General features: G+C 37.5%; 1 protein-coding gene across 6 annotated transcripts in view; it reads left to right on the forward strand.

Annotated features, from left to right (window-relative positions):
• Positions 1 to 27513, forward strand: part of COL14A1 (collagen type XIV alpha 1 chain) — a 119264-nt gene that overhangs the window by 41571 nt on the left and 50180 nt on the right. For 4 of the 6 annotated variants that reach the window (XR_011337204.1, XM_069854588.1, XM_069854586.1 and 1 more), the window contains exons 12-24: positions 3991 to 4136; positions 5473 to 5602; positions 8716 to 8855; positions 9976 to 10102; positions 11160 to 11299; positions 14279 to 14411; positions 15586 to 15657; positions 16432 to 16583; positions 20192 to 20321; positions 21365 to 21487; positions 23166 to 23315; positions 23973 to 24089; positions 25429 to 25575. Coding sequence is in view for 5 of the 6 variants with exons in the window: in XM_069854588.1 (XP_069710689.1) it covers positions 3991 to 4136; positions 5473 to 5602; positions 8716 to 8855; positions 9976 to 10102; positions 11160 to 11299; positions 14279 to 14411; positions 15586 to 15657; positions 16432 to 16583; positions 20192 to 20321; positions 21365 to 21487; positions 23166 to 23315; positions 23973 to 24089; positions 25429 to 25575 (1707 nt within the window). In the remaining variant the exon portion in view is untranslated. The remainder of the gene's footprint in view (positions 1 to 3990; positions 4137 to 5472; positions 5603 to 8715; positions 8856 to 9975; positions 10103 to 11159; positions 11300 to 14278; positions 14412 to 15585; positions 15658 to 16431; positions 16584 to 20191; positions 20322 to 21364; positions 21488 to 23165; positions 23316 to 23972; positions 24090 to 25428; positions 25576 to 27513) is intronic. The other 2 variants (XM_069854587.1, XM_069854589.1) reach the window with 1 other exon arrangement.

Below are 27513 nucleotides of genomic sequence, written 5' to 3' on the forward strand. Positions count from 1 at the left end.
CAGCTCTGCAGAGAAGGACCTAGCATTTGGTAAAAAACAAGCTGACTATGACCCTTGTTACAAAGAATGCCAAAAAGCTGCTGGATTATGTTAGGTAAGGATTGCCAGCAGCCTGAGTGAGGTGATTCTTGCCCTCCACTCAGCACTGATGAGGCTACATTTGGATGCTTGGTCAAGTGCCGGGCTGCCCAGTTCAAGAGAGATGAGTGAGTCCAGTAAAAGGCCATGAAGTTGATTAAGGGTTTAGAGAGTCTTTTGTAAAAGGAGAAGCTGAGACAGCTATGGCCATTCAACCTGGAGGAGAAAAGACTCAGGGGGATCTTACTGGTGTGTAAAAAACCTGATGCGAGGGTGTGCAGGAGAGGAAGCCAGACTCTTCTCAGTGGTGCCCACTGAGGGGACAAGAGTCAATGGGCACAAATTAAAATAACTGATGAAATTCTGAACAGAAGAAGACAGAATGTTATTGTGTTGGTGGTCAAACGTGGGAGTAGGTCGTCCAGAGAGATTGTGGAGTCTGCATCTCTGGAGATACTAAACTCAATCGGACGCTGTTCTGAGCAACCTGTTCCAGCTGACTCTGGCTGAAGGGGGAAGTTAGTTAGACTAGATGACCTCAGAAGGTACCTTTCATCCTCAGTGTTTCTTTGGTTCTGTGTTGGTGCTGTTGGTCACCCAAAATGCCATGTCCAAGTGTATTGTATCCTGTACCACAGTGCTAGGACATGTTTAATTTATCGAGACAGAGAGAACAGAGTCACATAGTGAGCCAACAGGTTTGTTTTGTATTGCACCTGGTATTCCTTTGAAGTCACCTAGTCAAGTTCTGACAGAGCCCAGCCCTGCTGGCTTTCTGAGATTCGATCAGATCACACCCCAGGGTCATGCAGCATCAGGCAGTTTATACAGATATCTTTGATAGCGTGTTGGAATTTGTACTCTGACAAGTGCAAGTATTAATTACTCTACATGATAAAATACCTGCAATTTGAAAGTGTTTTTTACTATCCTAATAGAGAAACATGGAAAATTGTAGTTTACTTTTCTGTCCTTGTGTGAGATACTGACAGATTAAAACAGCCTCCAATCACGGGTTTTTTCATATAGAACATTGAAAATAGCATACGGGTATGTGAAATCTAAATTCAAACATTCTACATACATAATGTACAGATAATTAGAAAGGTTTCTGATTTGATAGTAACTTCTAACTTAAAGTAAGTATGAATGCATTCACATTTTAACTTACTGCAAATATAGTTTTATCAGTTCTTGTTTATTCCAATTGTTTAGTAGTAGGTTTAATTTATCCCTGCTACCAGAGACATACTGTGGATAACTGTTCAAGATGCAAATCAATATTATGTATTGGATATTTACAGTAGAAAAACACCAATTGTTTGATTTTCAGTCACGTCTTCATTAGTTATTATTTATACTGCCAGAGTGTCTGGGAGTTCCTACTGAGAATTAAAATATGAGTCATAAGTTAAAGGATACTTTTCTTGTAAATTTTTTAGAATCAAAATAAGGAAAAGGACCCTAAGATTGATATTTCCTTTGTGGTCTTGGGGCAATTTGAATAGGAATGAGACATTGTGGTAGAATGTGCTTTCAGAATATCTTAAGATGCTGTTTCTTTATGTAGATACCAGAGGTCTGAGTGGAACTTAGAGAGAGATTGAAGTATATCTGAAAATATTTATGAGTAGTTTCTTCCTATAATTAGAGGGAGTGTGGGATGTTCAGGGGACTATAAGTCAACACCTGAACAAGGATTCAAGCAGGATGGAGTTAGGCTGTGAAAGGTTTGGAAGCACAGACAGATGGGTAACCTGGAAGTGGAAATCTAAAGAGAGGCCTGGGTTAAAGGTTTGCCCACATTTAGAGACTTCAACAACACATTGAGTCAATGGCCTCTATGAACAAGAAAAGACAAGGCTGGCAGGTTTGTATGTTGGAGGTTAAGAGCTCTGTAAAACTTGTTGAACATATGATTGATATACTACTCCTTGGGAATATCAGCTAGACAGGCTGCAATTTTTGTTTGGACAAGGAGATTAGAGAAACTCTGTGAACTATTATCATTGTAATTAGAATCGGTTGCTTAATCTATGTTTGCATGTCATATTCTTCAGAAACATTCTGTCCTAGTTTATACCCCTTGTTGCCAGCTGAAACACAGGACAATGTAGTCCCAGTTCTCTTATTCCTCCCCTACCCCAGGGAAAAGAATAAGAGAAAGAAAGGGACAGACTTATGGGTTGGAAAAAAACCTTTGGAGCAGCTTTACTGAAACATTAACAGTAAAAAGGAACAATAATATTAATAAGAAAATAATGAAATATTTACAAATATATACAAAGCTGATATTGAGCTCCCCTGATAACGATCATGTGACCACTGACAATGCACTGCAGACACTGGGAAGTTCCAGACTGGACTCAATGGCAGACAGGACTTGGACTCAGAAATGCATGGTTTGGGATTGAAGGCAGAAAAAATGGATAGAGCCTTTCTCGGACGCCAGCCATAGGGGAAAAGAGCTTGACCCTCATGATTCTTCAGTTTTATGCAGAGTATGATGTATGTGGAATGGAATACTTCATTGGTTAGTCCAGGGTCACCTGTCCTATCCAATCCTCCTGCAGGTGCAACCCTTTCAGCCCTTTGACTTGCAGCATTCCACCAACTTTAGCAGTGCCCTTGGTTTCTATAGGAGCAAGTATCTGCAATGGCCTTTCTGCACACCTTCTGTGCTGTTACCTAGTAACAACTGTAAATACCAAGTGTTATCACTTCTAGAAGCAGAGACTGCCTGGAAAACATGTTAGCTTCATAAAATGTAGTCACTTCTGTTTGTCTGGAGTTAGAGAATTGGTTCGGGTTTCTCAGACCAGGACATGTATCAAGCAGAACTTTGTAGAGGCTTAACATATAGCCTATTAACAATCTCTCTGAGTTCCTAATAGGAAAGCTTTGATGTCAACTACCAATTGCCTTCTTTTTTTTTCTTTTTTTTGCAGACCCTTTCAGTAATTTTAAGGGCTCTTCTCAGTGTAGAAGTTCCAAAAGAGCAGCCAAAATTCTTTTATATCTCTCCGGTGACCAAATATTTTGGTGGGATCCATCAATGATGTAACAGCAGCATAGAGGCTTCAGTGTGTTATTCAGTGAGAGGAAGAAAATGAGGATGGTCAGAGAAGTGCAAAATGCTACTCTAAAGGGTTATAGAAATACAAATAAATATTCAGGAAGCCAAATGCTGTGTTCTGGTATCAGTAACTTAAATTCACAAGTAAACCTACTCATAATGTTTGAATTTCACTCAGCCTGCTTAATTGCACTTACCAGGTTAGCATTTGCCATGGTTTGCAGTGGCTGATCTTTCCCACATTTGCATAATTCCACTGCCATAGGCCTGGGAGCCAGTTTGGACAGTCCAGCCCTTAAACACTCAACAGTGAACGAAATATTTTGATGTGTGCAATGCGCTCCTTCAGGGTTTTCTCCAGGGTGTCCTACCTCCCACGCTCTGGCTTGGGAGCTATTGCCAGGAAAAGACACCTCTGGGGGCTGCTGCTTGTTCGTAGAAGCAACTGTGCCCATTCTTTCATGGTGACTAGTCATCCTTCTGCAAAGCCAGGAAGAAGGGAGGATGAGATCTGAACAAAGTGGTTTGGTGCTTATAGAACAGAAATCCTCCCACCTGAAATGTTCAAAGACATTTAGGACAAAGAGCTGAAATGCTTTGTAAGGGGTAACTCTGTCCTGGCGTTAGAACTTTTTAGGTCGTCATTTTCTTGTTTCTCTAGTTGTGCATTCTTTCATGTACTGATCAGATCTTCATAGCTGTGGCATACAGACAGCACTTCCATGCCTGGAGATAGCTATATTCCTATGTATTTCCTGGGGTAAAATAAACTACTTGAAAAATAGCTGGTTGTTCAAGTGAGACAACTGAAGTGTCTCTCTCTTGTTCCACTGTAGTTGCCTTGCCAATGGCATCAGATCTGCAATTATATGATGTGACACAGAGCAGCATGAGAGCGAAATGGAATGGAGTAGCGGGCGCCACAGGTTACATGATCCTTTATGCTCCCCTCACAGAAGGACTGGCAGCAGATGAGAAGGAGGTGATGTATTAAACGTTCATTTGAATAGCAGTTATTCAAAAAATAAATCTTTAAAGCTAGTACATGGCCTTTAACCTCCCACTTGATCAGCAAACATTTGGGGTTTTTTTCTATGACTGCCTTAAATACTGCATGTGTTACATTATTTACTATGTATTTATTACGAACAGAGTGCAAGTATCAGCTGATTATTTTTATATGTCATTACCATAGGAATGCAATACTTTAATCTGAATTAAAGTGACTATTTTGAAATGATATACATAAGATGATAATATATCATCATAAAAACTAACACCGAAAGGACGAAAAAATTTTAAGTAAAACTATGATGTATTTTAAGTGTGTTATCAGAAGAATATGAAGTTTAGCCATTGTTTTCATCAGGATCTTTGAAGTAAATAAAATTTGCAGTTGTGATATTTATTGGTTTACTTTTAGTTCTGTTCAGCTTTTAGTTTTAAATTTAAAATATATGCTTTCTACCAAAAGTGATTTTTAATCGGTATATTTAGAAGGAAAAGAAGAATGGGCAAAGGTTAAGTCCAATCTTCTGTCACTAAAATAATAAAAAATAGTAGAATTTACTAGAGTTGCTAGCATAGTTCCAATGGAACATTTGGACTGGGATTTAAAAAGTTTTATGCTCAAGTTTAAATATGTATAATTAAGATAATGTGCAACATCTCCATTCAAGTAAGAATGCTAAAAAGCATGCAGGAGCATGCCAACTTGTGAAGAGAGTAGGAAGCTACTGAAAGCTCGCATGGACTTGTGCTCTCTGCTAAGTGAGTGGCTGTGAGCACATAATTCTGTCAAAAATGGGGCCTCCCTGAAAACTAGCTGATTCAGGAGGACCGAACCTTACCCTGAAGAAACACATTTTTCAATAAATAAGTCAGTCCATGTTAATGAGGCTCTCAGTGAAGAGGTGGAGGAGGAAAATGATGCACACCTGAAACAGCAACAAATCTGAATGTCAACTTCCATGCAAATTAATTCCTCCTATGAAATTTCAGTCCTGTGACCAAAAGTGAGCCAAGATGTAGCTGGAAATGAAAAGGTCTTATTAGCTGCACATTGTAGAGAGGGCTATTTTATCTTTGCTAATGTGGCTAGTTACTTATAACTATCCTCTTACCCGTATAATGACTTTTGACTTTTGACAATTTTTTTCTTTAGATTATTGTGCAAAATTCCAAAATCTTGGGCTGAGTACCACAGGCACAGCAGAGCATTTGATCACACACCTAATATCAAATGTGTAAATAGTATTCTTCCCCACTGTGAATTAATTTGGAAATAATGTGTCTTTCTTTCTTCATGTTGCTTTTAGATAAAAATTGGAGAGGCCTCAACAGATCTTGAACTGGATGGACTATTGCCAAATACAGAATATACAGTCACAGTTTATGCCATGTTTGGAGAAGAAGCTAGTGATCCCCTTACAGGACAAGAAACTACATGTAAGTAGTGCATATCTGTATTCACTTCGGTGTTGTTAAAAATTCAGAATAGTCTTCCCATGTATTAGAACAGACATTTGATTTTAAAATATTATTTGTATAGTCTGTACAGCAAGGTCTTAATTGTACATAAGTTTCTCAGTGTGAGTACTTTATTTACAGAGGCTGAGGATGTGAGTTTCTACAAAACTGCTTGATTTTGAAATAAGATTATGAACTCTTCTCTCTTGTTGGTAGTGGTGCAATGGATATCCCCATTGATCTTGTTGGAACTACTGACAATTTTCTGAACTTGCTGAAGAATGAAGGTCACTACATAGAGCTAAAAAGACACTACTCTGTTTAGCCTCTCATAGCCAGAATACCAGGTGTCTGGGGGAACCTACTCAGATATAGACGTTCATTCTTCTGGATCTGCAGTAGTACACAGAGTGAAAAGAAGCAAAGAGAAGGTTTCTGTTCAACCCCTGCTGCCTAACTTTTGGTAAACAAAGGGTTGGAAAGTGCCTGTGCACTCATGATTGATGGTGCGTTTTTAACAAGCAGCAAGAAGTTTCCTAGCTAAATTCTGTCTTCTAGCTGTACACAGCACTGTACATCAGCTCTATAAATAGCCTCAGCATTTGGAAGACAAAGGAATCAAAAATTTTATTTCTGGGACTGTATTCAGTGACATCTCCATTGCTCCCAGCAGTGGAGTGGTTGCTTCCTCTTAGTTTGAGCTGCTGGCATGAGTAAGCCAGTGGGAAAATCACTTACATTTAGTAGGTGAGAGAAGTTCAGGCATGCAAGTGCTAAGAAAAATGCCGGAGCAATTGCTTGTAAGGTCAGCAGCTAATAGAGGGAGAAGCTCTAGGAATGCTGTTTGAACTGGCTCATCTCCGAGAGGACGGTTTTAGACAGACAAGAACCAATAGCCAGCTACTGCAACTTGGGCATGTTTGTGTATATGAAATGAGTATAAAAGATTCTTAATACTTGGAAAATCGAATCTTTGGCCCGTAGTCTCTTTCTTCTGCTCTTCATCGCTCATTCTTTTTTCTCCCCACCCCCCCTTGCTTTTAGTCTATATCTGCCCAATATCTGTTTTTCATTTATTCTAAACAGTAGTTTGTCATTTATAACTGTGCCAGCCTGAGTTCACTTCATGTTGTACTATCTTGGAGGCTTTGTAGCTCTAAACCTGACTAACACATTGGATGGAAGATCACATGCAAATTCCAGATATATTGGCAGAAGCTGAGGATTCATGACCGCGATGTTAGATCACAGAAGCTAGTAACATATGTTAGTCAGCCCATCATTGCTGCACTTACCAGCCCAAAATAAATAAATAAAAAAAACTAGCTACTCTGCAGCCTTCATTTATTTTTAGGGTGACTCATTGCAGCCAAGTCTGACTGGTCTTTTGCCGTAGGAAAGAACTATAATAGGAAAGAAAATAGATTCTAACCTTCCATATGCAGCTATTCAAACAAGTCCTCTTCTAAAAGGCTTTGATTGATTGGGCAGTGGGGCAACCTGGGGGGAAAGAAAGCTCTTGGTGAACTTACCTGTCCCACGTGGTCAGCGTTCAATCATAATGTCTGCCCTGCCCAACATCAGATTTAAACTACATTATTTTTTTCTTCCTTTGAGAGTGATTATTTCTGGCTTCCAACTTATGAATAGTCTAACTAGCGTTTTTTTCCTGGAGTGTGTATCTGCTTGGAGAGTGATCTGCCTAACTTGCAGTAGTATTACGTGTAGTAGCTGATATTCTGTCTTTAGTAAATAATATTATTCTACACACTGCATCATCTCAGTTACTGTAGTGACACCTTTTTTCTGTGCCAAATGGAGACATGATCAGCAAGCTTATTCTGGGGTGGGGTTTCTTTTTGGGGCCAGGATTTATCCAAGACTCACTGTAAATACCATGTAATTCTGGCAATGGGACTGCCTGTCTGGTTGCAAGCAATGTCGTCAGGAGGCTCATTCCAAATGAAAAGAGCTGAGACTGAAGCATTTTGTAGTATGGCTGTATGGTGAAATTAAGTGCATTCCATGACTGACAGAAGGTAGAAGGGAAAGCCAGCATGTGATACTCACTTCACTAGACTCTGAGGAATATATTGAATGCCAGAAAGTGTGTGGAAAACCCATCTAATACAATTCCAATGTGTTCTTGTCTTCTCTGTCTCATAGCTAAGTTGACTATGGATGTTCCTAAGCTGGTTAGGTGCTTGCTTGCAGATTCTGAGTTGATATATGGTCTGACTAAAGATCCCACATATTATATATGGGTTTCGTCTTTTGGGTTTTTTTTTCTTTTGCCTTTGTGTGAGGGGAACAACTTCTGAAGTGTTGATATTTATGTCTACATGGATTGGTGAGGAGCATATATGTGAAAGCAAGGTGAGTAGTGAAAGGTTTCACAATTCAGAGGAAGTCAGCAGATGTTGGGCTAGTACAGAACCTACTGCTGAGAGTAACAGACAGCACAAATTGCTTTTTCTGGTGTGAAAGAAAAGCGAATGCAGTCTGAGACTTCATAAAAAAAAAGCATAACCTGCTTTTCGTTCGGCTCATGAAAGTCAAGGAATATATTGTATGTAAATATGGCTTTAACTGGAGTTGCTGCTAAGAAACAACTTCTTTGTGTAATAAAAAAGGAAAGGTTAAGTAGAGGTAAAAAAACAGTATCTTTGGAGATCTGAGCTAGTTACGGTTTTGGACAGACTTACCCATCTGTCATGAAATATTTTTGCTGGGATACTCATGCAAAACAAAAGCATATACGATATAGTTGAACTAAAATAATTTACATGAATTTCTTGCAATTATTGTGCAGATTACACCTTGTTATTATATATGCTATGAACGATAACATAATTTCTTTCTTTTTCAATGTTAGCTGAGGTGCACTTTAATAAGACTGAAAGTTCTTTTTCAATAGAATTAAGCCATTTAACCTTCCTTTAACTACTTGTGTAGCTCCATTGATGTAGATGTAGAACATAAATACTGATTATACAAATTACTGAATGGAAAATGTGCTGTTTATTTTCAAGAAAAGTTTCACAGCTGAAAGCGGGGATCACTTTCATGGTTTTACCTCTTTCCTTTTCAAGTGCCTCTTAGTCCACCAGCAAATTTGAAGTTTTCTGATGTTGGACACAGTACTGCTAAGCTAACATGGGATCCTGCTTCCAAAAATGTGAATGGCTATCGTATCATGTACGTTAAAACAGATGGAACAGAAACCAATGAGGTAAATTATTAGCTCCTCCCAGTCTCAGGCCTCCCCAAACTTCTGTAATTATTAAGGGTAACTCTTATAAACAAAAGCAAACAAGCTGTAAAAAAAAGTTTGCTTAAGAATTCTGAAACTTAGTGCAACTAAGCATTTACTTAATATCCAATATACAATTGGAGTGGATCATGTGTGTGAGGGATAGTACTCTGAATGTCTTACATACCTGCACAGTCACTGCTGGTCCACATAAACTGAAGGAAACTGTTCAAGTAAACAATGATTTGTAGGTGCAGGATCTTGACTAAATGTATGGTGTGGAAATGTTTATTCTTGATTTTGTCCGTATAACAAGTCATTCAATATATGATATGTCATTCATTTAAAAAGACTGTCTGAAGTCTTCATCACATTTTCTTATATTGAAAACTCACTTCCTAGAAACAGGATTTGGCTTGAACAGGATGATAAGATGATACCAAGATGTTCTAACTTAGACTTTTACACTTAGTAATTTACATAAGCAATATCTAGTTTTGCCTTGTTCCTTAAGCTGCTTTATAATAGCTTTTGCCAGCATGGATTCTGTGACAGAATGAAAACCAGGATGGAATGATATTCCCCTGTGGTGCTTGGTTAATGTGACACAGAATATTTGGACTGATAAATTACGACTTTTATACAGCTTTGATTTTTATACCCCTAGCAAAGTCATGTTAACTGCAGCCTGGACAGAGACCAGATGAAATTGTCATCTTTTCTGTTGATAAAAGTTAAACATAATGCTTTATGCAATGATTATCTATGAAAAGGGACTGGATTCAATAGCTCAGAAACTTCCTTCCCATCCTAGGTTCCTGTGCAGTGCTGATAGTGTTAGCTAGTGAGTTGAGCTTCCTCAGGCTGAATTCTCCTTTTCCCTAGATTATCACAAGCAAAATTTTCCTTTTCTGTGGTTCGTCTGTTGATTGATTTTGTCAGATTTTATGGCTCTGTGTTAATACTTGTTTGCAGTCTCACAGAACTTCCCTGCTAATTACGTTACATTCTTTCTCTGTTACTGTTAGCCAGCAGAATTTCAGACACTGATAATGTAAAATGTATGATCAATATCTACTGCAAATTATGTTTTTTCTAGGTGGAAGTCGGTCCTGTTTCAACCCATACTCTAGAAAGTCTGACATCCCTTACAGAGTATACTGTTGCTATTTTCTCCCTGTATAATGAAGGACAGTCTGAACCACTTACTGGCAGCTTTACCACAAGTGAGTATTGCTGGTCTTTTGAAGGCTTTCTAAGAAGAATGTTCATATTCTCTTGCTGTACTGGAAAGCAAGACCAGTAATGGCAAGTGTCTATGGTTGTGAATTCAGATATATGGAATTCTTTCTGTTATTTCCATTGGAGTTTTTGGCTTTTTTGCTCCCTTATCAAAGGGCCAATTGCATTCTTACCCATGGGAGTAATCTCTTGACATTATAAAAACATTTGTGTGTATGAGGTTCATTTCTTAAACCTTTCCACATTCAGCCATTTTAAAGCATATTTTATTACAATTAGATTGTAAAGCATTCATCTCCCCAGCTTTCTGAAACATCATTCAGTCTGATGGCTGAAGTGGGATAAGTTTTGGTTCATACATTTGACCAGTGAAACATCTAATAAAGGGTAGACTAGAACCTTATATACATACAGAGAAACTGAGACACCAAAAGTAGAAAATAGAAGATATTTAAGGCTCCTGTGATCCATTTAGCACAGTTATAGTTTCTGGAACTGTGGTTTAAACAAACATTAAACAAATAGCTGATGGCACTTATTAATGCTTTCCAACATAACAGTAGGAAGAGAAGGACTTCGAGGGAGGAAAGAGAAACATGAGATGGAAGAGGAAGGAGTACATGTATAGAACAAAAGTTTGATACATGCAAACTGAAGTTGAAATGCACATAGAGTCTCTGGAAAGGGTAGAAATTTGGCCTTTACTTTGAGGAGGAGGAAAAGAGCATGGTGCATAGAGCTCTGAGCAAAGGAGATGAAAAGACAGTTGCATAGAGCTTCCTCAGTGAAGAAAGGACAAGGAGACCTGTCCAGTTAGCTAGATAAAGAGTGTATTTTGTGTGTGTTCCCTTCCCCCAGCTACAAAAACACTTGCCTAAGTACAAATAAGCATGTAAAGAATCTGTAGTGCCTTTGCCATCTACCTCCCATGGTATATTCTTTGTAACACACTGCAAGTAAAATGGTACATGCTCAATGTTGCCATTTATGTAAGTCTCTGAATAATTTACTTTCAATTTTCCTTTGTATAATACTTTGCAGAAAAAGTTCCAGCTCCCCAGCATTTGGAAATTGATGAAGCATCAACAGATAGCTTTAAAGTCATCTGGAAGCCCACCTCCTCAGATATAGCATTTTACAGATTGGCATGGATCCCTTTGGATGGGGGGGACTCTGAAGAGGTGAGTTGTCTCGTCTTTTTGAGGGTGTGAAATGGAAAAGAAGATTCCATGCTGAGGACACCTATGCTGCAACTTTTGCCAATTAAATATGGTTGATTGACTCACAAAAAAATCTGCCCCGTTGCAATGCTTTCTTAACTGAAATCAAACTGATATTCTCTTTTTGAAGAGGAAATGAGGAAAGGAGACATCTTTTGAGGACATCTTTCTCTTTCCCCTCCCCATGCTGTATTTTTTGCTCTAAACCCTTGTACTCTTCTTCATAATGTCATTTTCATCAGTCTAAATTTTTAAATTATTTTTTATCACTTTAGATTTTCTTGTTTTCTGCTTTATTCTCATTTTCCGAGTAGAGGAAAACAGACATTGTCTCTCCCTTTTCTAAATTTTCAACTTACAGTCTGTCTCACTTCATCTTTCCCTTCCTGTCTTTACTCATTCTTTTGCCTGCCTTTGTACTTCTTAATCTTTAATGACTCTCTCAGACATCTTGTTATCTTTGCATCATCACTGCAAAGAGAGGCCACACCCACAAACTGTTTATCTGGGTACAGAATTCAGTGGGGAAGATCACAGAATCATAGAATCACTAGGTTGGAAAGGACCCACTAGATCATCGAGTCCAACCCTTCCCATCATGACATTTCCTTCCTGGCCCAAGGTTTCATGCATCATCTTGTCATCCATTAGAAGAGAAAGCAGTTGTTGCAGCTTAGGTTATGTGGCATTGTTTTTGTAAATTTAACTTAGCCTGATTCTTTCATCGCTTTCACCTACCTAGAGGTAGCCATGCAGGAAAGAAAGAAATTACAGCAGTGAGAAGGGATAAGGAGTTGGCAGATGAGTGAGTGAACACAGGTGATGCCCTTGCACTTTCTTCTGTAGTAGGTGAACTGATCTGTTACTGTTTAAATTCCAGTAAGTAGTGAATCCTTTTAAAGCCGTCTGCATTATTTTAAGTGAGATTTATAATATCTGTGTTCTTTGAGTGTAAGAATAAATGATAAAGAAATATTTGAACAGTTGAGGTTCCACTTGTTCATTATATTCGCTAATGACTCATGGAGACTCTGATATTTTAGTATGTTGAGATGTTGAAAATGCCCAAGCTGCTTTCTTGTTCTTGCATGACCTCTCTAATGGGGTCAGGCCTAGGACAGCACAATACCTCCAGGCTGTTGCCTCTCTAAGCTCCTTTCCCAGCTAAGTGATCAGTCATGCAGAGAAATGACATGAACTCCCTCTGTCTTTATCCCAAGATAGAACTTGCCAATAAGCTGAGCTAGGGTCAGGGGATGGTGGTGACAATTACTCACCTCTTGGCTTGCTTCACCCCCACTGCTGATGGGTGCAGAACATTTAGTGGGGTGCTTTGCTAGAGAGCCAGAATAAAATTAAAAGGAACCTTTTATTTCTAGGTTACAGGAGAGAATGCATGCTGTTAAACTGATGTGCTCGTTACTATTCTTGCTTCAGTTATTTGTCCTCTCCACTTGAACTTTAAGAACTTTGTGTTCTTTTTTTAGTAGTCTTCACTCACAGCTAAATTAGCAGGGAGTGGAACATGATGGAAGTTATACTTCAGAAAGCATGCCAAAGTTATGTGTAAGATAATAACTGTGTATAGATATTTTATAGTGATTTGACACATGGCTAGAGGCTCTGGGGAACTGGAAAGGAAGGTATTACTTATACCTGCTTACAATACAGCTAGACTCACTCAAGATCATTCCTGAAATTTTTCTGAGAAAGTCTGTGCCAGAAATTATGCAGTGTGGAGTGCTTAATTCATTATTTGATAACTGTAGAAGACACAGTCCCAACTAATTTATTTCTGCTTTCATTTTCTGTATCTGAGTTCAGAAGGTCTGTGGTTGTTTCATGAGCCCATCTTCCCCAACACCAACTCAGGAAATGTCCTTTGGTAAATAGGAGGATGAAGTGGGATTCACTGTTTCAGTTAACTACAGTAGTAGATGTTATGCTATTATTTCTTTCTCTCTTTCTTTCATTTATCTGCAATGTGCACTATGAACTTTCATTAAAATGATTTATATCAAGAATTACTAAAGTTGTTCATATTATAAGACTTACTTGGACTTTGTGTATGCAGTGGCCACCTTTAAAACCTTGCCAGTGTTATCCTAGAGAAAGTTTGTTTTATTGTAGTATCTGTCTGTGTAACCTAAAAACTACTCCCAAAATCAGTCAGCCCATTTCACCAGAATTGGTGCTTGGGATCTGTGCTTTAAGTCCTTTTAGCTCCAACTCCTGCCCATCTGTAGATCCCTTCCAATAAAATAAATTAAACATACAAAAATCTGGTGTGAAACCTTCTGTTTACAGTTAATACTGCACATGTGAATCTTCTGGTGCTGTCATAGGTAGATATAAGGAGAATCAGTATTTAAAACATCACACCACCTAACAGACTTCTCATCAGGACATCTCCCCTAATCCCCAAGTCTGCAGCAAATGTTCTTTGAGGTCACATTCAGATATATGGAACTATAACTTGGATTATAATTCTGGTATAGAAAAGTATTTTGTAACCTTGTGGAGATGCTGAATACACTTGTTGCAACAGTGCTTGAATGGTAGCAGTATTGCTGGAAGTTCATCTACCCTGTTATGTTTCTGTCTTTGATGAATGTTTTGCATTTTAGTGGTTTTAAAATGAAAAGCATGTGGTCAGCTTTAGCAGTTTATTACTTCTTGGTGAAAGTATAAGACTACATATTAGAACAATCAGGCCAGCCACAAAATAATAAATATATTTGAAGTATTCTTAACAGTGTTTTTAAGTCTTCTTAATAGTATTTTTTCCAGACGCACTCTGCGATACTTTTTATTTCAATGTAGCTAATAAACTCTTTGGTCAGACCTGAGCATAGATTTCATTTATTTTAAAGGAGAATCAATTTTCCTTTATTCAGTTCAGTCAATTCAGATTTTCTTTAACGTTGTTGTGTTATTTAGGTTGTCATAAATGGAGATGCAGACAGTCACGTTATTGAAGGTTTGTTACCCAACACAGAATATGAAGTTTCACTGCTGGCAGTTTTTGATGATGATAGTGAAAGTGAAGTTGTTGCTGTTCTTGGAGCTACATGTAAGTCAAACTCTTTTTTTGTGATTTTGAGATGCTTAAGTGATTTAAATTTAATGCATATGTTTTATATTTAAAATAGAATCTGTCTTTGTATAGCTATAATATTGAAGAATGCAGTGGTTTAGCATCAGGGCTTTGCTGACTATTTTTTCTGCTTTTCTTATTTAATATTATGTAGTAAATGGCATTGAATCAAAATGATGGTTTGATTCCCTGTCTGAGCTGTGCTATTAACATTTGGATCCAGGTAGATGTTCTTCCATCTACATTTCAACATTTACTCTTTGAACAGGGTTCCTTATGAGAACATACATTAGATTTTGGGGGCGTCAAATGTTTCAAAATAAATAATTTATTACACCAGAATTTAATTTAAGAAGTTTGGCACTTACGGTATACCCTTTTCTTCCTTATTTATGTAATTTATACTTGCTAGAAGTGAATTCACTCTTGACTCAAATAGTGGTGCAAAAAGCTTACACAGGCATCCTGTAACATTAATATGGAAGTAACAAAGACAAAACTTGAAAATCCCATGCAGTGTAGTTTGTAGTTTATGATTAAAACAGTGCCCAACATTCCAGGTAGATTGCTCTACCCATTCTTTTTTTATGGGTAGTAATTTAGTTAAGTAAACAACTGTATTTTTCATGTATAAATTAAAAAAAATTATTTGGTTCTTAGTATTTTACTATCAGGCTTCATTTGGAACCTTCTGTTAAGACAAGAAGCCCTTATCCATTTATGATTCTATGAAATGTTGCTGATATTACCCAGTGTTGCTGAGCACACTTTCTGTTTTTCACTTGGACAAAAGTGAAGCAGCCTTAAAAAGCTTGCAAGTTAATTAATCTGACAACCTTAACAAGTGGTCAGAGTGGGAGGTCATTGTACATAGTTCAGCCAGAAATGTGGGAAACTATATGCTTTTTATTTAACTGTACAGTTTATAATTCCATCTTATCTGTAGATCTAAACGCTAATCCTGCAAATATACATGCCTGAAGTAAACTAAATGAATAGTTCCCTTCTTGTCTCTGAAATGCCTGAAATATGTGGGGTACTTGTAGGTGTAAGCACATAGTTTCATTGTCATAAATGTTAGGAACACAAGGTAAATGCCGTGACTTCCATGTCTTTTTGGATTGTTAGTGAGCTGAATATTGTTTTTCAGTTGCAAGGACAACCGCAATCCCCACCACAGTGACTACTACCAGTACCACAGCTTCTAAACCCACCACAGCAGGTAAACAGAATAAAGCTCAGCAGTTAAAATGCTGTTTAAATGCAAAGAGCAAAGGCTCCCCACGAGCACACCCATATCTGGGCACAGAGCTGATATCACTGAGAAGCTGACTTCAGTTCCTGATGGTCCATGCAGTCAGCACGCTGCCAGGACAGATCTTGTGGAGGTGCAGACTCCAGGCAAGGGATGTCCTGGTGGAAGGTGCTCACTATGGTGCTCCTACACCACCCTTCTGCACGTGACCAGCTTCCTGCATGTACTGTGTGTGGATGAGGAGCCAGCCTATAGAACAGTGTAGGGACTTGGAATGATACCAGTGAAATTACATACAGAGACTAATTTTGAAAATTCATCTCTGTTTTCTCTTTCCCTTTATAAATATGAGCTTGAAAGCTCTTCAGAATTTTGCTTAGTTTTTGAGGGTTCTGTTTGTTTTCCCTGGAATTAGAAAACTGACTTTTAAGGATCAACAGTTCTGGATTATTTCTCTTCTGTAGCATTCTAGCTGCAGTGGAGTTTTGATTATTCTAAAGCTCCATGTGCCAAGTAATATAAACAAAGCATATGGGGTAATAGACATTAATGTCAGTATAGTATAACTATTATTTTATTAAATGGTCAAAGTTTTTTTTGCTAAGCCAAAGTATGATTGACCTATATGCACTTGCCCCACCATGAATTCAGTAGACCTTGCAGCTATGTGGTGATAGTTAACACAATTTTAATCTAAAAGTAAAGTTGAGAAAATATTAATTAAATTATTTTGGGGTTTAGTTTTTCGAACAGGAATCAGAAACCTTGTTATAGATGATGAAACAACCTCTAGTCTGAGGGTGATGTGGGACATTGCAGATTACAGTGTTCAGCAGTTCAGAGTGACCTATCTCACTGCGAAAGGTGACCGCGCTGAGGAAGCGGTAAGAATGGTCTGTATGGATTTTGTGAATGGCTTTATAAGCTCGAAATGTTTGTTTAACAATTGCCAAGGCATAGTCTGTCTTTACGTGAAGCTCCTGTTGCTCCTGTGTAAAAGATCCAGTTTCAGTAGTATAGAACCTGCTGCACTGTGGGCAACAGTGGTCAAATGTAAGATCAAAACTCAGTCACACAGATGTTTAAAGAAGTCATAGTTATAAAACTGCCTGTCCTCTTTTTCTTGAATTTTTAAAATTTGTTTAAGTTTTGCGGGTTTTTTTTCTTGTTCTTTGGGGGATTTGGAAATTTTTATTCCTAGGCCATTTTCTGTTCTGAGAATGTGTTTTAACAGCTCTTAAATGATTATACAGGACAGTCATAAGTAATTTTTTTTTTCCTTCAAGAATTTTGCTCCTTCCCTAATTCTCATTTTATGCTAAAACAATGTAAATAAAGTTCAAGTGCAGAATTTTCAAACTGCTTGTCAACCTGAACATGTCATAATAAGGACAGCACCTTTAAACCTAAGTGCCTAAGAATATTTGTTATTTTTCTAATAACATATGATGATCAAAATTAAACTCCTCTCACACAGAAAAAGTTTCTGGTGACTAAGATTTTGGAAAGTATTTGAAAGAACTATATGTACTCTTTTGTTCATATGGCAAATAAAAATAAAAAAGAAAACCTATCTGTATTATTTTAAAATTTCATGATTTTTGAGATAATTTCAATATTCTGGGAGGCCACGTGCCTTTTTTTTTTCCCACAATCGAGGAAATATTAATATTGCAGTATTTGGTTTCCACAACAAATAAGTTATATGATGTGACTCATTTCTTTTCATAGAACACTTATATAAAAAATATGGAATATTCTTTTTGATGTCCAGCCGCTGACATTTTTAGCCCTATATCAGACTATATTAAAAGAAGTTAGTTTAATTGTTTTTTTAATTTTAATTTCATTCATATTGTATGAGACCATGGTAGAAATTACTTTTTAACAGTCTCTTTCAACTATAATCTGAAAATGAACTTTCAATGTAGTGGTTTTCTTTTGGACTGGAAAATATCCCTTTTGAATTCAACTCAGTGTTATGGTAGTGTTGTATATAATACGGTGGCAAACTTGTACAGTGTAATGGCACAAATTTTACTGTTCTTCTTACAATAACCTAAAGTTTCTGAAATTCCCATCCCAGATATACTGTTTCAGCTCTGGAAAGCTTACTCAAATTCAATTTGATAATATAAATACGCTTCTGTTTTAGTATTCAATTACTATTGTTTTAAAAGGAAATTAAAATTGTAGGACAGGTATTCAAATGTTGGAGGAATATTAGAGTTGACTCAAAAGATCATTAAAGAAAATTATAAAATTGTCAGACGAGGTAGTTATCTTGGATCTAATTCTGCAAATTGTTCTGTTTTAAGTACACTCTCAAGTTTATAATTGTTGGTCACAATTGAGTAAACAGAATAACCACGTGTTTCATCTTTGAAATTAATGATGTGCATAAATACTCCACTGAATTAGGAATGACATGAGATTGTGCTTAAAATTAAGCATATTTTAAACAGAATGAATGTATTTTATCATGTGGCATCAAGAACCTGAAAGGTGCAACACAGATGTCAATAAAACAATACAGGCGTTCAGTTTCTAGGGGATTGTTTGCATGTGTAAGTACATTTCTTAAGCAGAACCCAAAAGTTTTGTGGAATTTGAGCTTAAATATACTATAGCGTGACAATTCTGTGGTGGATGCTTAAGTATTTTGGCTTTGTTTTCAGTGCTATAAATTTCAGTTACTCCTCCCTTTCCATAGAAATATTAATAATATTTTTAATTCTTGGTGCAATTGGCTGAAAGCCAGGGATTAGAAAATGTAGTGGAATACTTTTCAATACAGAAGGGTCAAGCTCCATATTGCATGTATGTTCTTGGAAATGATGTACATACTGGAAGGATCATATTTTTTTTTTCTTCCTTAAAGCCAAGAATGTTACTCATTGCTGAAAACTATATTAGTCTGTAGATGATGTCTGATGTGCACATGTGGAAAAGAGGGAGCTCTCAATGCTTGCATCCCTTGTCCTGAAAAAGCAAAAAATTTGGTGGTTCTTTTTTCAGAAATTTGTTTTGTGTGCTTTGAGTATATGTATGGAAGAGTTCAGCATGAGTCTTTCATGCATGTGTCTTTAGATGGTTTTGTCCAGTTTTGATTGATGAATTAAATGTTTTTTTGATGAATCTCGACAGCAGATTGTACTAGATTACTTTCCTTCTGTGCCTCACTTGCCAAGGTTAGAAGTCATTTAAATGTGTCCTGGAGCATTAACATCGGTGAGAGCCTTCTTCTCAGAGTATATGCTTCAGAAAATTTTGCTCTGCCATCATGACATACATCAACCTTCACTGAAACAACAAAACACTTTCAGGCTCAGTTTCAGCTCTTTCCCTTTGAGTTTAAAGGGCTCATAAGTGTCTCAACTTCTTACCAAATATCTGCGGTTGCTGAGTGAAGTGATAGATTCAAGTAATGGACATGGGCTGGAGAGAGTCTAAAATATGAGACTGGACCTTGAGAGCGTTACTCCCAACAATGTCACTTGACAGTGCAGGCGTGGTGCAGGAAACATTGGATTGGTTTCTCTTTTTTTTGGTGTGTCCACTCCATGTGCTAGGTGGCTCCCATTCAGGCTTTTGAGGCTCTCGGGGATTAAAACTTTACTGATAGGTTAAAGGCTTACAAGGCTTTAACTGAGGGAACGTCCATGACCATTATTGTGATACTGTTTTTTGCAGCCCTGTCTAAAATGTAGTCATTATTGAAGAGTTTCAGAAATAGCTGCTTATGGGGTAACCTTGTACAGTATTAAATGAAGCAATACTTAATTTAGCAGTTTGAAACATTTGCTCTAGCGCACTCAAAATAGCCTGGATGGATTTCTAAAGCTTTTCTACTTCTACTGAGTTTCCTGGTTAGATTTTTGCTGTAGATCTTTAGTATTTCATGGCAGTTTGGGATCCCCTGCTATTTGTGGGATGTATTCCTGCTTCCTCTCCTAAACAATAATCTGCATTTCCTTGTCACCAGACTAGATGCAAATGGGACAAATGTGTTATTCCTACTTGCTCAGCTCATGCTTCCAGACCTCCTGAATTCATTTTCATTCCTCCCAGGGAAAGAGGGTTTTCTGCCCTCAAAGAACGTATGCCCATTAACAAAGGTTGATTGTTAACTTTGGTTAATCTTGTCAAAAAAGAGTACAATAAGTGGATTTATTTTGTCTGTACAGTAAAATCATTTAAGTACTAACCATCCATATAGTACCAGTGGTTTATGGAGCTGTAGTGGCTCACAGGTTTAATATAAAATCAAGTTATCTTGTAGGCTTGTTCTCTTTTATTTTACTCAAGTGTAACAAGTAGATCTGTTAAAAGGGTGGATAATTTAATTTTTTTTTATTTTACCATAGAGCATCAGAAATATTTTAAAATGCAAGCTATACAACAGTACTGGTGGAATGTGGTATCAGAAATCATGTAAGACATAAAAAGATTTTGGCCTTAGCCAAATTGCTTGGTGATTTCTGTTTTTCTGACCATCCAGGTAATGGTGCCTGGGAGACAAAACACACTTCTGCTTCAGCCTCTGCTGTCTGATACAGAATACAAAGTAACTATCACTCCCATCTATCCTGATGGGGAAGGAGTCAGTGTCTCAGCTCCTGGCAAAACTTGTAAGTACAAATCTTTCTCCTTGTCTCTGGCCAGGATATGCACGAAGAAAAGCTTGCTTTTCTGGCCTTTTTTTCCTTGGCTGTAGTAATACATTTTAGTATAAATGTGGGCTTATTTTGAGTGACCTGAGTTTTATATTAATCTGAATTTACTGTTTTATAAAAAATAGGTTGCTTCTAATTTACAATTTGTGTTTTATATTCAAATACTATGAGTTTGCAGAAACTTGTTGAGTAATAAAGCTGGTAAGAACTCGATAAATTTCCCACCAAGGACAAGCCAGCTAATGCAGAAAATAAAGTAAAACAATGCCTGCTAGGACAGTATGAAAACAATGACTGTACTGTTAAATTTTCTTTTGTGTGAGATCATTACTTCCTAAAGGTCATTAGAAATGCTACTGAACTTTTATAAAAGTGATTGCATTATCTCTAGAGTTCTGGCCAAGTACCAAGAGATTACTCAGCTGTAGCTTAAGTTCCCTCTCTACTATATGCTGTTAAAAAATCATCTCATTGTGCACTGCTAGTCATCATATTATAATTTTATTGAATTATTCTCCTAATTTACATAATTTTTGCCTAAATTGCAGTGCTATTTGTGCAGACACTTAAGTAACTTGTAAATAATTCCTTTGATTCCATTTGAAAGCATTGTATTCACAAGAGCATGATTTATACATTAAAAATTTCAGTGCAATGGGATTGAAACAAACTGTGTAAATAGAAGATAATTATCTCTAAATTGTCTTCCATTTAAGATAAAAAACACTAGGGACAAGGGTGGGAATTACTTTGGAAATTCATTGTTTGTTGAACAAAGTTTCTAATTAATCCTTGGTATAACTTGTTATAATTTTCTTAAGTATATCAACATTTACCCACTGACTATAGAGGAATTTAATTAAGGTCTTTCATTCTGGGAATTTTACCTGTAAATCTGAGAGTACTGGGTATCACACTATTTTCATGTGTATGTCCTGAGTTTTATGCATGTGCTTGCATGAGATGAATTTTAAAGAATCAGTTTGGTTCCCTTTTAGTACCCCTGTCTGCTCCTAGAAATTTACGTGTCTCGGATGAATGGTACAATAGATTACGCATCAGTTGGGATGCCCCGCCATCACCCACAATGGGTTACAGAATTGTCTACAAGCCTATCAACAGTGAGTTTTTAAAGTTGCTTTTTTTTCCTCTTGGTCATTTGTTTTTGACTGTACGATGTCTTAACATCTTTCGCTGAATGTTGTGCTTAAATCTAACAATTGCAGTTACAGCCTTGAAAGCACTATTATCAGCTTATGAGTCACAGAATGATGCAGATTGGAAGTGGAGGATCTCTGGAGATCCTCTGGTGTAATACCCTGATCAAAACAGGGCCAGTTTGGAACAGGTTTTGCTGGACCTTTTCCAGTTGAGTTTGTAGTAACTCCAAGGATGGAGATTTCAGAAATTCTCTAAGCATCTGTTCCCGTTTTTTACTATCTTCAGAGTGAAACTGTTTATCCTAATATCCAATCAAAATTTCCTGTGTTGTAAATTTTGTCTGTTTTCTCTTATCATCTTCCTGTTTGCTTAGAAGAGATTCTGTCTGCATCTTTTCTATCCCCTCCCATCAGGAAGATGTAAACAGCAGTGAGATTCCCCATAGACTTACCATCTTAAGGCTGACTAAACCTGCTCTTTCGGTCTGTCCTTTTATTTCATTTTACTATGACTATTTTTCAGAAACTACGTTTGCTCTCTTCCTGTTGATCTCTTCTGTGTTCCCCTATCCTTCAACTGCTTTCCCCTCACTGTGCAAACAAAGCTTTATTTTCCTTGAAGCCTTCCAAATACTTGCCATTTTATGCATTGCCCATTCATCTGTGCTGCCTCCTTTGCCCATCTGCACATTGCAGCTAGACAAGGCACCCAAGTGTTTTCAAATTTCTTTAGAAAAACATGGTCCTCTGAGTGCAAAACACAAATGTGTGACCACCGAGGGATGAAAATACTGTCCAAAGACAATACCATTGCCTGGTTTCTGAAGTACACCCAGAACAACTACAAGAGGTGACAAAGGAGATGCTTGCAGTTCTGATTTGGGAAAGTTTTAGTTTTTTTATTTTCTTTATATTTGGACAGTGTTAAATCATAGAATCATAGAATAATTTGAGTTGGAAGAGACCTTAAAGATTGTCTAGTTCCAAGCCCCCTGCCTCGGGCAGGGACATCCCACTAGATCAGGCTGCCCAAGGTCCTGTCCAACCTGCCCTTGAACACCTCCAGGGGTGGGGCAACCACAGATTCCCTTGGCAACCTGTGCATTCACCCTCACGGTGAATGAAATTCTTCCTTATGTCTAGTCTAAATCTGCCCCTCTCTGGTTTATACCCGTTGCCACTAGTCCTGTCACTACAAGGCTTAGTACACAACTACAAGCCTTTGTAAAAAAATGATGCTGTTGTATAAAAACCCCTTAGGGACTCTATTGCTGACTGGCATCTGTTGTCCCCCCTGTTGGTCCTGGCTCACCATCAGACTGAGGAGATATTTGGCTGCCTATTTAGGGCAGTTGTAAGTCATTGAAGCAGAACAAAAGGGTTTTAAAAGATGCCAGTGTGCAACTCTACCCTAATGAATCCCACTCCTGAATTCCCCAAGTTTGTTATGGCTTCTATCCATGCAAGGACTGAGCAGAGTGTCTTTGGTTTTGTGTATGGTGAAAAAAAAAAACAGGCAAAAAAAGTAGTATTAACTTTAGGAATGCATGTAATTTTGTACGTGTCTTAACATTTGTTTTAACTACCTGCTAATTCAATGGATGGCAAATGATCCTTTAATTTATTTCATTTTTTGCAGTTCCTGGTCCTGCGTTGGAGACCTTTGTAGGGGATGATATTAATACCATTCTCATTCTAAATCTCTTGAGTGGAACAGAGTACAGTGTTAAAGTATTTGCCTCGTACTCAACAGGCTTCAGTGATGCCCTAACAGGCGTGGTCAAAACCTGTAAGAACGATTTCATGCTGTTCAGATCTCTAAGGCTATTTTTTGCTATATCTATAGCTGTTGTGTAGCTCTCTGAATAAATTTTCACATGAAAGACTTTCTCAGTTGCGTGCAAATTGTTTCCCTGAAATAAAAATATGGGGGGTTTTGTGGTAGTATATAAGGTTTTAATATAATCTACCGGGTGTTACCAAGACAGGGATCATAAAGCAGTTGCTATTATTAATCAGCCAAACCTATTTGCCTAGGAGTAGATACAAATCTCCTTAATGGGAAGTCTGTTTAGTGTTTTATTTTCTACCTCCACATATATAATCTGATCTGGTCTTTATATATCTAAATCTCAGTTTTAAATCAGATTTTGACGGAACTATTAGTGTTACAGTGATATTTTTACACTTACTTGTAATAACTGAGTTTTTAACTGTGTTCATAGTTTTTCTTAAGTAAGTTGACATAAGTTCTAAACTTTAGGTCTAAAGATTCACTGTTTCTACTTCTTTCTGGTTTGGATTTTATTGACATTATTTTTTGGGCAGGTTTTAAATAATTTGTAAAAAATCAATTGGCATAAGTGCTTCGCTATAATTATTTTTTAATTTTTTTCTTCTATGTCTTACTAGAGCAGTAAATCTAAATTTTGCATTTGATTTTCAGTGTACCTGGGTGTGACAAATCTGGATTCTTATCAGGTCCGCATGACTAGCCTCTGTGCTCAGTGGCAACTTCACAGACACGCTACTGCGTACAGAGTAGTTATAGAATCACACATGGGTAAGTTACTAAATCATTCAATATGCCGCTACGGCCTGAACCCAAGAACTGAATTGCGTAAGTTAATAAGTCATATGCAATTGGACCTTTAGACTGGTTCCTGAACTACTGGAAATGATGGACAGCATGAGTTGTGTACCCATTGAAAGTTTCATGAGAAGAAATAGCATTCGTGTGCATCAAATACATGTTGATAACTTGTGCTTTTTATGGGAGGGAGTTTTATCTGTCAGAAGATAAGTGACTACCTAAGTTTTTCACTGGTGTGAAGGTCAGAAGATGGATAAAGGATGAACTGAATACATCTAAAAGTGTAAATAAACCATCAGTGATAGCTCTGCAGGATTAGGATGGACCTAAGAGATCTTGGCTGACACAAGACAGCACGATTTTGCTTCTTGTCTGAGAGTTAGCCACTGTTCTGCTTTCTACATATATAACTGCCAGAACTATTTTAACTGAGCCAAAAGAGCCTAAATGTCAGCAGAACAAGCCAAAGTGTGAACAATTGCTTCTTACTAACATCTTTCACAAGGAGCTTTGATTGTCATATTGGGTGTGTCTCTCATTCAGGCAGTGATCTATTGTTTTTATACTAAAGTAACCCCTCCTGAAAAGCACCGGGTGTTTTTTTCCTTGGCAGTGAATGACTGGCTGCCATTTTTTACATATACTCTGTAAAATGTGAGATCAGTTACTTGTATTTCACTTCTTTCTGCTATGTATTATGAATTGTGCTGAAGATTTTCTTCTTATTATTAAAATATACCTTACACTGTTTCCTGTACCCAGACTTTTTCCATTGTTAACATATTTCCAACTCAGAATTTAGCAGAATTGATTTTGGAACCCTGTAAATACTATTCCATAACTTCTTAAGTGACTACTAGTGCAAGCTGGAATACAATATCTAGTTCAGCCTCTGTCGCGGTTATTAAGCACATTCCTGACTCTGAGAATGAGAAGCACAGACAAAGGATGCCATAGAATTGCATATTGCAACAATTCCTCATTAGACTCTGATAATTTAGGACTATATCCAAAACCCATTGATGACAGTTAGTAATTTTTATTAACTTAAATACATGGGGTGAAATTCATCTCTTTTCCTGCAGATGTCTGACACATTCCTCAGCTCCTACTTAATATGAAGGATGAAATGTTAGAGATCTCTGCACAGAGATGAATTTCCAGAAATGAAGGGAGCATGCAGTATACTCATTTATGTCAACCACTTGCTCTTCATCCACTGTCATGTGCCCTTCTTATTTCAGACATAAATTACATTATTCAATAAAACAGTAAAGAAATGTTTTAATGGTTTCTTTTATAATTCCAGATGGGAAAAAGCAAGAAGTAAATCTTGGTGGAGGAACACCTAGACATTGTTTCTTTGAGCTGATGCCTGGAACTGAATATAAAATCAGTGTTTACACACAGCTTCAGGATATAGAGGGCTCTGCTGTAAGCATCATGGAGACAACATGTAAGTAAAATAGATCAGAGGGCAGCCGGCAGTGTTTCCTTCTTGTGTATTTTCCTTTGCCCATAGATGTGCTAATCATGTGCAGATTTCTTTAGCTGAGCTTTTAATTTTTCAACTACATTGTCACTCCTCCACAGAGGCACAGGTTTCTTACCTCACTGCTGTGTGCTACTTCAAGTCATATTCTCCAACTGTATTAGACTTCTTAATGAGAATGAAGTGGGGAGGATGGTTTAACTTCCTTCATAAAACATCCTACTAGAGGATATTCTGAAACTGACTTTCAAAATGAGTAACAAACCAAAACCAAAATGAAAATAACCCAGAAAAAAAATGAAACAGAGAAAATTTTATATCTCGCAGCTCTTGTTATTTAGTAAAATTTCACTAGTCTTGAGTAATTTACAGTTAAACGAGACCTTGATAACCAATCGATGTATTACAAACAAATAAAACAACCATGTTATTATCAAGAACATAAGGCAGGCAAAAAAGACCCCTCACAGCTGTTTATAAAGGCAAGATTCCACTCTCATGAGTTCAAGATACTGCAAGACAAAATACAGGAGGAACAGAGTGAATATTTTAACATTATCTTTCTTTGAGCCAATTTTCAATCTTGGTGATTCCCTTCTTCTCATACTAGATTACTACAAACCACAGTGCTGTTACCCTACTCTCAGGCTTCCTACTGTTAATAATTTTTCCTCTTCAAGTGAACACTCCCACACTTATGGAAAATCTTGCACTGCATAACTCTACTTGTCCAGGACTTATTCTCAGAGCAGCAAGGAACAACCCTGCTTTTTGGAGGAATACATTTTGTGTGCTCTGCAGTTCAGGGAGTTAGGACACATAAGTAAGAACACATCCTGGCCTACGTGTCCATTTGTGAAGGGTGGTTTGTATCATATCAGAAGAAAAGACTCTTCAGGGTGACCTGTACCTCTCTTGTGCTTAGAGATCAGCCTTTCAAGTCATCTTACTGCAGTCGTGGCCCTTTCTAAATGGATCTGGTTCTGGATTGTCTATGGCCATGGGTGTACTGGACATTAGGTTCTTTAAGGTGTTTCTGAGTCTTGGCCCTTTCTTTTGTTGAAACCCACAGGAAGACCTGCATCAGTTGCAGTGGGAATGAAACTGGATGTGGACATGAGGCCTGTAATGAATCCTACTTGTACTAATCTTTCCCAAAGACAGTGCCTTTTCTGAAGTTATTTTATGTAACTCTATCTATTGTCTATAAACCTAACTTACTTGTTATTTGTTATAATATTTATAGTCTTACTTGAAGGAATGATAGTCTGTCATCTGTGACTTATGCTAGCTGCTTTTAAAAAAAAAAGAAAATAACACCCTTGAATGAAAGCAGAAGCTTTTCCTCAGGTTCACTTATGGAAGTTGACACATCTTATCTCTGAGAATTCATCCAAGGCTGTACTGAAAGGCACTAAATGAGCTCTTGCATTCAGAAAAGCTGTCAGTCAGTGATCATGTATTCAGTTATTCTGGGAGTCTTTCATTCCAAAGGTTATTTTCAGAAGGATGAGATAGTTTCCAGAAACTCTATATAGTAACCTTAGTAGAAGTTGCTGCAGGCAACAAAGCCACAGTCCTGTAGAGTTGTGGCCAGAAATGTGCTTTTAACTGGAAACATAACAAATCCTTTCACTGAATTTAGAAAAACTTGATCAGGGCAGGTTGTAACCTGCTCTGGGGGCAGGCACTGGCTTGCTTTTGCACTGTCTCTTTTTATATTGGATTGCAGGACTAATATCGTTTTCCTTCTAGGGCAGGTAGAGAGGTAATTTTTGTGAGGGACTGATTGTGGTCAGACAGGAAAAGGATGCTGACTTTTACAAAAATAATTATGGAGACTAGGTCAGGAATAGGGCTGTCACATGGTCTACTACACTGGGGAAAGCCCAAAACGGGCAG

The sequence above is a fragment of the Phaenicophaeus curvirostris genome, chromosome 3 (genome assembly GCF_032191515.1).
Source record: "Phaenicophaeus curvirostris isolate KB17595 chromosome 3, BPBGC_Pcur_1.0, whole genome shotgun sequence".
NCBI classification, from domain to species: domain Eukaryota; kingdom Metazoa; phylum Chordata; class Aves; order Cuculiformes; family Cuculidae; genus Phaenicophaeus; species Phaenicophaeus curvirostris.